Below are 12,983 nucleotides of genomic sequence, written 5' to 3'. Positions count from 1 at the left end.
TTAGATGTATGTTGATACGTAGTATAGCAAAATACATGTAGCCAACCTACTGGAAATATGCCCATCTCATCCTTTCGATTACGCGAAGTTGCTTGTCCACTCCATTCTGAACATTCAAGAGATCCTGGATGTCTTCTCGGAACTCTTCGTACTGCATGCTTCCAGAAATCATCTTAACATGCTGAAGGAGAGCCTCTGCCTCACATATCAATTGCCCGGCGTCCTTGTAAGCGACAGTCCCGTTGGATAGAACCGCAGAAGAAGTCAAAATGCGGGCCACATTCCTGCATGTAAAGTACTAGAATTAGCCTTGTGAGATTATACACAAGTTTGATAGCATCATACCGCAATCCACGTCTTAGCTCATGTCGCTGCTTGCCCTTTCGCAAACCTCGTCGGCTGCCGAGAAGACCACCCAGCCACCTCATAGTTGCAAAGGAAACCAAAATCCCAGGAGTCAACCCAACAAACCTAAAAGGTATTAACGATTAGAAAATAATAGGGGGGAGAGGATCTGACATACCCAAATACAAGCTCCTGACTCTTCAGCAAAGCATCGATACCACTGATGGCAATTTCCACATCGACCTTGGTCTTCTGGATCTGGATCAAAAGGGCACGGACGAGATCGCCTCTAACGGTTCCAACGAATGGCGACCGCAGGTCCCTTTCATATGCTTTGAGAACGGGAGTCAAATCACCCTCCTTGACAGAATTAATGATGGTGGTGGTATCCGCCACCACACCCTGGTAAAGATCCGGGCGATCGCGGACAAAGTCCACTACCATTCTCTCTAGACTCGCTCGATCAGCCAGCAGGCTATTCTTGCTCATTATTGCAATCTCGCTTTTTTCGTCATGTCTGATCGTCCCAATGAGTTTTCGGACGGGATGCACAACCCAATTGCCCCAGAAATCGACAGTGGTGGAACCGATATCAACAATCCACTGGATGATTTCCTCTTGTCGATTGGCCAAAAACCTCATTGATGCACTTCCTGAAAGAAGAGCGGCTGATACGGGTAGCCAATAACGGACTATGCATGAAGGGCGCCCGTGACGGTGAATAAATAGTGACATTGAAGTGGTATGGTTTGGTAACTCCTCTCGAAGAACATGCACAAGTCGCTCGATCAAGTCCAAAGGTTCATGCACGGAATTATCCCCTTGTGTGTGGATTTTAGTGTCGTCAATATCCCTCTCCAGGGTAGCGAATACTCCCTGTTCCAATTCGTGAGTGCTAGGCTCAAGTGCTATATGACGATAAATGGCTTCAATCAGAGCCACTGCTCTGTAAACGGCAGTGCGCCATTGGGTGTTGATAGTCCCCGGGTTCAAAGTCGCGGAGTCACTTGCTTCGAAAAGATGCCATCCTTCCATTAGAAGGCCCAGGCTGCTAGTATGGAGGTCTTTCATTTTCAGGAGCAAATCTCGTTTCTGACGCATTTCTGCCCGGGATGATCTAATTGGGGATAGCAAATGAGCGCGAATGGAGTGTCCTCCAAGTTTCCAAGCACTTTGGCGGGCAATCTGGTAGAATCGAAACCAGCTGGCAGTGATGGACGGGGCTTCTTGATACATTTGAGCGATGCATGCATCCTTCGTCCAGCGGTAGAATTGCCCTGGTGATGTCTGGACTGTATACAGACCGCTATACCAGACAGACCCCAGCATCTCACCCCAGTAATAGGTCTCATCGTGCAGTTGAAGTGTTTGATCCAGGAGGCTGTTCATGACCAGTCCTGATGCCTGGACGGCAGCCTTTGCGGCTGCTATCCATACATGGTCCGAGAGTTGGGCACTATTCCCTTCATGGAGAGTGGTCTGTACTTGGAGGCGAGAGAAAGTACCCGAGAGTAAATCTGCCAACCGACTAGGAGGTAGAAGGGATTGGGTCTTGGAAGTCACTGAAATGGAGTTGATGAGATCTTGCAATTGGCCAATTGACTGAAGAGATTCAATGGATAGATCTGTGGCTTCCAATCTCTGTGGGCTTGAGATCTGTTGCTGAAGGCGATCAAGCTGAGTGTTGACACCACAAACGGTTCTGTGGGAAAGTAATTTGAGTACAGGTGATTTTCAGGAATTATATCACACTCACTCTTGTATAACAGACATCCCAGAATCTTTCAATGCGTTGAGGTACAGCTACCCTCGAAAGCTGACCATCGTACCTGGGTATGGAGATGAACAAGTTGAAGGATTAAGGGATGTCGTCATACACAAACATGCAAACATATAAACACGAAAATATGTGGGCAAGCATGCAAACTATGCAAACATGCAAACATGCAAACTACACTTTTATTTCTGAGCCTATCGTACGGACTGACAAATTACTCTATTTACTTTAAATTTACTCTAAAGCCAAAATCTCAAACAAAATGATCGTAAGATGTCTAGAAACAGTCTTAGTAAGGGGTCTGGATTTTTGGCTGGAGTCACCGTGTTCTTTCAACCAAACAAAACGCAGCGAAATCCGCATTACCGGATTGTATGCAGGTGGGGTGATCTCGGATGGGGATCGGCTTGCCAGTGGCCTTACCCCTACGTTCAGGGGGGGCGGAAAAGTTGATCTCGCCACGTCGGGATTGGACTGTCCTTGATCTTCTTGATTATCCCTTTTTTTCTTTATAACCTTACATAGAATCACGCTCTGGCTTTGGTTTCACGTCTACCTTCCCCTTTATTCTTTCTGACTGCTGGCCTCTGACTTCTGCCTCCTGCCTTCTGCCTTCTGACTTCGGGCTTCTCTTTAATTTCTGAAAAAGAGAACAACCTTTGCAATGTAGGGTGCTCACATCCTCGACCTGTCATAGTATCTAACATCCCATATAGGAATTCAACAGTCTTGTCCTCGGGGACATACTGGGGCCAATTCGAAGAGATTGGTAAATACAATGCCAACCTGAATGTGGCAGAGAGGTTGTGGGCAGCCTGGTATGCTTGGATGCAGAACGATGTCCTGGCCACTGGAATCATGTCATTCGCCATGCATGAACTGGTCTACTTCGGTCGCTCGCTACCCTGGATTTTCATCGACACATTCGCCATGTTCAACCGCTACAAGATTCAAGGTGTAAGTAGATTTTTTTTTTTTTTTTTTAAACCTCATTTGGTTCACCTCTAATACTATGCAGAACAAGATTCCATCGCTACGGGAGCAATGGGATTGCGCCAAGTTCGTGCTCTTGAGTCATTTCACTGTCGAACTACCCCAGATCTGGTACAACTTGAATCTCTTTCCAAATCCAGGGATTTCTAAGGATCTAACATAAATGCTAGGCTCTTCCACCCCTTGGCACAATTCTGTGGACTCTCAACTTCGATCCCATTCCCTACCCTTTGGACCATGGCATATCAAATTGCAATCTTCTTTGTGATGGAGGATACCTGGCATTACTTCTCCCACCGTGCACTTCATTGGGGACCCCTCTATAAGGCTATTCACAAAATCCACCACCAGTACTCGGCGCCTTTCGGCTTGGCTGCTGAATATGCCTCGCCGATTGAAGTGATGATCCTGGGCTTCGGAACTATCGGGTGCCCGATCGTTTGGTGTGCGATGACAGGTGAACTGCACATTCTGACCATGTACATCTGGATCGTCTTGCGCTTGTTCCAGGCCATTGATGCTCACAGTGGTTATGAATTCCCATGGAGTCTTCACCATTTCCTTCCCTTCTGGGCTGGTGCCGATCACCACGATCTCCACCATGAGAAGTTCATCGGCAACTATTCCAGCAGCTTCCGGTGGTGGGATTATGTCCTTGACACCGAGTACACCCCAGATGCGCTGAAGCGCCGAAGGGAAAACAAGGCAAAGGCTTCGAAGGCTCAGTAAGCAATTTGTATGTTTACCTTTTTTTGTGCATATTATGCTTCCTCTTCAAATCCCTATTCGGATATTTCTCTACAGTTTTCGGTCCTGGATATTGGCCAGTGAGTGTGTCATGATACTTATTATCCTCGGGGTAGTAATGTGATAATGTATCTAATATTTCAATATACAGCCATTTTAGATCTTTAATGGAACGAACCAAGTCCATTGCAAATGTTTTTGCTCACTCAATTTTTAGCTTTTTTTAAGAAAACACTAGCGTGTAATGGCGGTGTATACGTACTTTTGCTACTACCCCTATTCTACTAACTAACGTAATTCACAAGCGAGTGACGCTACAAGCGAGTGACGCACCCTACCCAACCTATTAGTTTTAAATGTATTTATCTCAACCAAAACGCCATTAAATTGAATAAACTAAAATCATTATCTATTTGGATATATATCCCTTCTATGGCCCTGAGTTTTATATAGCCCGTACGTTAGTAAAGCCCTAGTTCTTAGCTGTAAAGGTAGCGAAGGCCTTCTTCCCTAAGCACAGTATCAGGACCCTAGTACTAAGAAGGCTGATGCCTGAAGTATAGTACCTGTCATAGTATGTGGAGTACCTATCCTGGGTATATGGGGGACTATAGACTAGATAGGAGTAATATATACTGCCTATATTGTCACAATTGGTACTTGCAGAACTCGTACCTTCCCGTTTAGGATTGTACTATTGGTCGTTCCTTCTCGTTTATATAGGCAGTTATACCTTCCTTCTAGGATAAGTGAGGATAGGGCTTTGCCCCTAAAGGGGTATAAAGACCTATTTATTGTTTTACATTTATTTTCTTTTCTTTTCTTTCTTTTGTTACGTGCCAGGTTCTCTTTAACAGAAGAAGTGCATTGCTAATCAAATATCAAGTATGAAGAAAGAAAGGAAAAGAAAACAAAACGTAGAACAACAAACGGGTCTTTATACCCCTTCGGGGGCAAAGCCCTATCCTCGCTTAACCTAGGAGGAAGGTACGATTGCCTGTGCAAACGAGAAGGAACGACCAACGGTATGATCCCAAACGGGAAGGTACGAGTTCTACAAGTGCCAATCGTGACATCTTTATACTTAATATTTGTTTAGTAATATACTTCTTCTATTAGAAAGAACCTAGTATATAATATAATATTAAGTATTACCCTAAACCTAAACTTTCGAAGTTATATAACTATATAGATAATTATTATAATTAGTCCTAGTCTAGTTTTACCCTACCTATCCTAAAATTAACTAGAATAAGACTAGCTATAGTTCTACTATAATAGATTACCGCGATTAGTAAGGGGAAATAACCTATAGTACTAGATTATCTTATAGAAGAAGCTATAAACCTTAAAACCCTAATTCCTACTAGAATATAGGACCTAATTAAAAGTATTAAATATAATAGCCCTAAGGAAGGTCCTTTAACTCCTTCTATCTATAAGATTATATATATAATCCCTAGTAAGGAATAATTCCTTAAGTTAGTTAATTAGTTCTAAATAGTTAAAGATAATAACTAGATAATATATAATAAAATCTAGGTCTTAATCTTAGAGAATAGAAAGTCTAAGGAAGCTATTAGATAAATTATAGAAGAATATAATTAAATTATAGAAGAATATAATTAAATTATAGAAGAATATAATTAACTCTATATAGAAAAGGATTACCTTATAATAGAATATAATTAAGCTATAGAAGAATATAATAAGGCTACTACCTATAGAGATATTACTATATATAAGTATAATAATCTTACCTACTACCTTATTCTTACTTAGAGTAAAATAAACTAGGCCTAAAGTAATATACTAATTATAGGAATTACTAGCTAGAAGTCTATAAAGATACCTAATATACTAATATTAAAAGATAGAAAGGAAGTCTATTTTAAAATATAGGAAATAATTATTAGATAGATATTTAAAGTAAATACTAATTACTATCTACTACTAGTTTATTAGAAACTATATATATAAAGCTAATATAAAGGTAAAGTATAGCTATATATTATTCTATAAATAAGTATAACCTTAAATAACCTATATATTAATATAGAAGATATTATTATCTATCTTTATATTATCTTTATAAACCTAAATTATTATATAGAAGTATATATAGCCTACTATAAGCTTAAGATAAAACCTAAGAAAGACTTTATTAACTTCTTAGCTAAATTTATATAACTTATAAAAGAGGCTATAGTTATTAAAAAGAATTATAAATATAATCTATATTTAAAACTCCTATATCTATTATAGAATTAAGTTATATAGGTTATTAATTAGGAAATAATTCCTTTTAATACCTTTACCTAGAGTTATTAGAATATATCTTATAAGATTAATCTCTAATAGGAAGTAAAGGATACTATATATACCTATATAATAACTATATTTAGAAGTAGAACTAAGACTATTACTAATTAGTCTAGTTTTATATTATATATAAAGTATAAAGGGGCTACCTTATTATCTAGCCTATTAGTTATAGAATAAGAGACTCTTATAAAAGAGAGTTAATATTTCTACTATAAGGAGAAGGGATATATAATATTTAAATATCTAAAGAAAAAGGTAAATATAGCTATAAGTATTATTACTATAACTAACTAGACTTATAGCTAATTATATATAATTAAACTTAAAGAATTAGAGGATAATATAGACTTAGGAAAAGTAATAGCCTAAGAGAAGTCTTAATCCTAGATAGAAAATAAGTATTACTATATATATTAAATCTATATAAGCTTTTAGGAGATCTATAAGATAGTTTAGTATTTAATATAAGATTAACTTATAATAGATATTCCTTTATAATCTTAGTATTAATAGATATTAGAGTAGATAGTTTAATATTTATTAATATAGAGCTAGTTATATTACTTAATAAGAAATTTAGATTATATACCTATAAGCTAAATTATAAATATCTAGTTAGAGGATTTAATAGTAAATTATCCTAATCTATTATATATACTATTATCCTTATACTATATATAGGTAACTAGATCTAATAGTAGATTCCTATACTAGTAGTAGATCTAGGTAGATATAATATAATTATTAGATATATATAGTTTACTAAGAATAATATCTTCTTTAACTACTAATAGTATTATATAATCTAATTAGATAAGAATACTCTTTTTAATAAGGTAATAGGCTAATTAACTATACTAATATCTATAATAATCCTTAAATAGCCTATATAAATTAAGCTAGATTACTAGAAAGATATAGAATAATATAATTATCTCTTTAAGAAATAAGTCTTAAGTAATCTATAATAGGACCTAAAGACTTAGAAGCTATACCCTATTATAAGGGAATATTAATATAGATACTAGTAAGTTAAAGAATATTATAAGATAGTATAAAACCTAAATAATAAAATTAAACTAGTATCTCTCTAAATAGAGGTATTAAAGGAAGAAATAAAGGAAGTTCTCTTATTAATAGATATTAGTATTATTAGCTAGATAGGATTTAATTATTTATAAATATAAATAGTTATTAATAAAGATATTAAAGTCTTCTAGACTTTATTCTATAAAATTAATTAGATTATTAATATTAAATCTATAATTATAAAGGATATAGAATTTAATAAGATTAAATAAATCCTTTTAAGAGAATACTATAATCTTATAGAAGTATTCTCTAAAAAGAAGTCTAATAAACTACTACTATATTACTTAGGAATAGACTATAAAATTATCCTTAAAGTAGAGGTATAGTTAGGATACTACTTATTCTATAAATTATTATTAGATAAACTAAAGGCTATAAAATAGTATATCCTTAATAACCTTAAAAAAGGATTTATTATATCTAGTTTAGCTCTATATACCTTACTAATCTTAATAGTTAAGAAGCTAGGTAGTAGTCTATATTTCTATATAGACTTCTAAAGATTAAATATAATTATAAGAAAAGATTATTACTTATTATCCTTTATTAATAAAGTATTCTAATAAATAAATAAAGTAAAGTTCTTTATAAAGCTTAATATCTACTAAGGTTTCTATTATATTAGATTAATACTAGCTATAGAAGATCTTATAATATTCTATATCTAATATAGATTATTTAAGTATAAAGTAACTCTATTTAGTCTTATAAATAATCTAGTAATATTCTAGTAATTTATAAATATAGTACTTAGAGACTATATAAATAACTATATAGTTATATTTATAGATAATATTATAATCTATAATAAGATACTTAAAGAATATAAGAAGTATATTAAAGAAGTCCTTAAATAATTATAAAAGGTAGGATTATAGGTTATATTATCTAAGTATAAATTCTCTATATAGAAAACTAAGTTCTTAGGATTTATTATAAGTATTAAAGGTATTATAATAAAGAAGATTATAGTTATTAGGAATTAAAAGATACTATTAATAATTAAGAGAATATAGTCTTTCTTAGGATTCTATAACTTCTATTAATAATTTATTAAGGATTATAGTTTTAAAAGGAAACTATTATACTATCTTATATAATATAATATAGTATATAAATAGTTATTAGACTATAAGTAAGTATTTATATAATTAAAGTATAAGTTAATAACTATACCTATCTTATAGTATTATAATCTAGACCTCTAGACCTATATAGAGATAGATACCTTAAATAGAGTTATTAGTACTATTCTCTTATAATATTATAAGACTAATAATTTTTAGTATCCTATTACCTTCTTTTTAAAGACTATATAACCTATAGAGCTTAACTATAAAATCAGAGATAAGGAATTCCTTATAATTATTTATATATTCTAGGAATAGTATCTAAAACTTAAAGGACTCTCCTATAAAGAATATTTTAAGATCCTTATAGATTATTAATCTCTTAAATACTTTATAATAGTATAATAGATAAATTAATAATAAGTATAATAGAGTAAGTTTCTCTTATAGTTCTACTTTATAATTAAATACTATCCTAGGAAATAGAATATTATTATAGATATTCTTTTAAGAAAGGAAAGTCCCTATATAGATATTAGTTAATATCTTATATTACTCTCTAAAGAATATTTTAAAGAAGAAATAGAACTAATACTAGAAATTAAGGTATCTCCCCTATAGATAGAACCTATATAAGATACTAGGGCTCTCCCTCTATTAGTTAAGACTATATAGAACCTAGATATAATTAAATAAATCTAGTTAATAAACTATTAGAACCTAGAGCTAGAAGTATTCTAATAGATTATAAGAGATTAAATAACGAGAAATGCTACTGACACGCGAAAATTGCTACCGTCACGTTGCCTACCATACTACTTTAGGTAAGTCTCCCGCTGGCCGCAATTTTCAACCAGCCTTTGTAATTTATTATAGTATGATCGATCACATGATTAAAAACAAAAAAGCAAAAGTCACCTGATGTAATTATATGACTTAGTCACGTGACTTAGATATATGCTTGGATATATGTCTTGGTCACATGTTTTAGTCACATGTTTTGGTTATATGTTTTGGTCACATGACTTTAATAATGCAAATAGTAGGCAAAGTAAGCTAGATGATATGATCATATGACCAAGCATTATGGTCAAGTCATATGATTATATCAGGTGACCAAAACAGGTGACTAAAATAGGTAACCAAAGTATATGAAGTCATATAGCCAAAATAGGTAACTAAAACATGTGACTAAGTTATATGATTATATCAGGTAATCTTTTGGTTTTGATCATATGGTAGACTATACCATAATAAATTACAAAGGCTGGTTGAAAATTGCGGCCAGCGGGAGACTTACCTAAAGTAGTATGGTGGGCAACGTGACGGTAGCAATTTTCGTGTGTCGGTAGCATTTCTCTTAAATAACTAGATCCCTATTAGGTAGTATAAGATAGATTACTACTATTTAAAGATTATCTAGAAGTATCTAATAAAAGGGATCTTTAAGTATAATTACTTAATAAGATATACTAATAACTACTAACTATATACCCTAGTATTAAGAAACTTAAGAAGCTTATTATAACTAGATACTATTAGCTAGGATAGGTTATAGATATAAAGTAATATATAGATAATTATCTAGTATATTATGATACAGAGAGGATTATATGGTTTCTATTGGGTTAGGTAAGCTAATGACTAAGTACAATCTAGTATAGGAGTTAGGAGTACCTAAGTATACAGAATGGTCTATATGGGACCGCACGGGCACATAATGGTCATATAACGAGGCACGTGCTTATATATGATCATATAATAGGGGTCTGGGATCACATCCTTCCCTACTAAGGTAGAAACTGCCTCAGTTTCTGTTGGAAAATATGTGTTCCTGTTTTAATGATGTAATTGATGATATCATTGATTGCTTACTTTGTTATATCTGAAGAAAGTCATGATTCATCTGAAGAGAAGTCATGAATCATCTGATCTTTGATTTACCGAGTTATCTGCGATATTTGATTGCTATAAGAAAGCCCTAAATTGTACTAAATGTTAGTTAGAAAAAATTGACTATTTCATCCTATAATATATACTTTAATCTTATCTTTAACCTGATACTTGACCGCCTAGTTATTTATCTATTTAAATACTATACATTTAACCTCTTAAGAGTATATTATAAAGTATTGTACCTAGTTCTACTATACTCGAATAGTTATAAGCCTAGCTTAATCCTTTTATCTAAACTCTTTTATCTAATATTAACTATCTATCTAATCTTATCTTATCTAATCTTCTTCTATCTAATTTTACTATTATAATAGAAGTAAAATCCCTAGTTATACTAAGTTAGTAATCTAATTAGCTAGTCTAGTATATATATATTAGATTAATTACTATTAGTTACTAACTATAGGATTATATTAATCTAGAAGAAATAATAACCTAACTGATACTAACTAAACCTATTCGTCCTATCTTTACCGAGATATTTATAAATAATAAATTAATATTTACTTTAACTAATTATTAACTTTCTTTATAGTAAGAATTAAGATAAGAATATAAGATTAATTATAAACGATTTAAGATAATTGATAATAGGGCTCGAGCCCTATTCTATACTATTATTAGATTAATCTTAATTAATAATAGATAACTAATTAGTAATACTATAGCTAGTTAAGATACTTTATCTATACTATATAATATCTATATACTAATAAACGAATTAAGAAAATATTATATAATATACTAATAGTATACTTTATAGTAAGGACTATTATATAATTAATTAATTAAGAAGTAGCTTATAAATTAGGAGAATATCTATATAGAAGTATCCTAAATAGAAATCGCCGAAGCTATAGGATTATATACTTTATATAACTTTCTTAAAGCTATAGGATTATTATCCCTATATTTTACTAAGTATTAGACCAATTATTTTATAATACTTAAAGAATTAGGTAAAATATTACCTAATTTCTATTTACTAATTAAAAAATACTATAATTCTATTTATCTAAACCTACTAAAGATTATAATAAAGGTTATATATACTACTTTCTAAGGTAATAAATAAAGCGGTAAAGACTAAAGCGGTAAAAACTAATAGAAAGATTAGATAAAACCAATATATAATCTCTAATACCTTTACTAAGAAGACCTAAAGCAAGGAAACCATATATTTAACAACTACTACTATATTAATCCTAAGAAGAGACCAAATAATTAGAAAGTATTACCTAATATAGAAGAATAGTTCAAAAAAGCCTATTAATATAAAGGCTTTAATCATATATATTAAAATGCCCTAAAAAAGCATACTTTAGACAATAAAAAGAATAAAATAATAATAATAATAATATAATTTAGTAGCTATACCACTATATAAATAACATAGATATTATATAATAATCTCTTATATAATCTCTAGGTATTCGATATAGGTTCTAATACCTATCTATATAATAATATAAGCAAGTTTATCGATTATATACCAAATTCATCCTATATTTCTATCGGAGATAATCGTGCCAAGCGCCTAAAATACGTCCCGTGTATTGGTGCGCCCCACTTAACGATAATTTTCACTTAACGATAATTTTATTGAAATAATTCTAGTTAACTCAATATTTACAAGTAACTACCTTGACTATCTATATACCAATTTCTATGATTAGGATTCCTTACTAATATTAAAGCTTTATACTTAGCCTTAACTAAATCCCTAGCCTTTTAGGCTTACTGTTTAGCTTCTAACTTCTTAGTATATTTCGCCTAGAACTACTCTAACTTTTTAGAATCGGCCGTTTACCTATTTACTATCTTCTTATTTATATAGGTTAGTATTAGTACTAAGCCCTATATACTAAGAATCGATTATCTATTTTTCTTAGCTTCTATATTTGATCTAGAGATACTAGCCTTTTTTAATTCTACTTTAAGAATAGTAACCTCTTAGGATAAAAGTAGATTTATATCTATACTTTACTAAATATACTATCTAGTTACCTAAGATTAGTTATTAATCTTCTCTAAATTATAGACTAGCTTAGTATTAAGTTAATTAACCCAATTAATTATATTAGGTAGTAAATTAGTAACTAAGCTTAAGATCTTAGGTAGAGATAATAGTATAAAGAACTATAAGAGAGACCCTTTATTATTAATAGCTTTCTAGTATAGTAGGCTAAGAATAACCTCTAAATCTAAAGGGTAAATACCCCTAGTTCTAAAAGAAGCTTTAATAATTCTTTAGGTAAAAGTTTAGGTCTAAACTTTTTAAATTATCTAGAAAAAACCCTACTTTTTATAGGTACTTCTATCTTATATAATAGCCTTATTATTTACTATATAAAAATAATACTTTAGTATTTAGAATACTTAACTATCTAGTAGTTAATAGAAATAGGTTATATAGGGTAAAAAGAAGAAAGGGATAATAAAATACTAGTTATAAAATTTAATAAACTTAATTATTATATAGGAGTAATAGTTATCTATAAGAAGTAGGTATAGTCTACCCTTCTTAACCTAGGATATTAAGGCTTTATAAAAAGAATAAAGTTATTTAAAAGTAGTATTATTATTAATCTAACTATTAGGTATAGGTTTAATTCGAAAATTAGGTATTTTAATATTTTTATACTACTCTTCTATATATAAAGAACCCCTTAGTAAAA

General features: G+C 31.7%; 2 protein-coding genes across 2 annotated transcripts; one reads left to right on the top strand and one right to left on the bottom strand.

The window, feature by feature from the left end:
* Window positions 1–46: 46 nt before the first annotated feature.
* N7518_008407 (NCA2 family protein) lies at window positions 47–2,118 on the bottom strand (the record flags this gene model as incomplete). The annotated part of the gene is made up of 4 exons (XM_057189334.1): window positions 47–284; window positions 346–471; window positions 524–2,047; window positions 2,102–2,118. 4 exons carry the CDS (start codon window positions 2,116–2,118, stop codon window positions 47–49), a joined length of 1,905 nt encoding a protein of 634 aa, XP_057041037.1.
* Window positions 2,119–2,395: 277 nt separating this feature from the next.
* On the top strand, window positions 2,396–3,844 carry N7518_008406 (sterol desaturase family protein; the record flags this gene model as incomplete). Its single annotated transcript, XM_057189333.1, has 4 exons — window positions 2,396–2,414; window positions 2,820–3,079; window positions 3,141–3,226; window positions 3,286–3,844. The coding sequence occupies 4 exons, from the start codon at window positions 2,396–2,398 to the stop codon at window positions 3,842–3,844; spliced, it is 924 nt and encodes a 307-aa protein (XP_057041036.1).
* Window positions 3,845–12,983: the final 9,139 nt, after the last annotated feature.

Source organism: Penicillium psychrosexuale (genome assembly GCF_028828465.1).
Source record: "Penicillium psychrosexuale strain IBT 29551 chromosome Unknown utg000004l, whole genome shotgun sequence".
NCBI lineage: Eukaryota > Fungi > Ascomycota > Eurotiomycetes > Eurotiales > Aspergillaceae > Penicillium > Penicillium psychrosexuale.
Note: the sequence above shows the minus strand (reverse complement) of the source record. Positions and strands in the feature narration are given on the sequence as shown.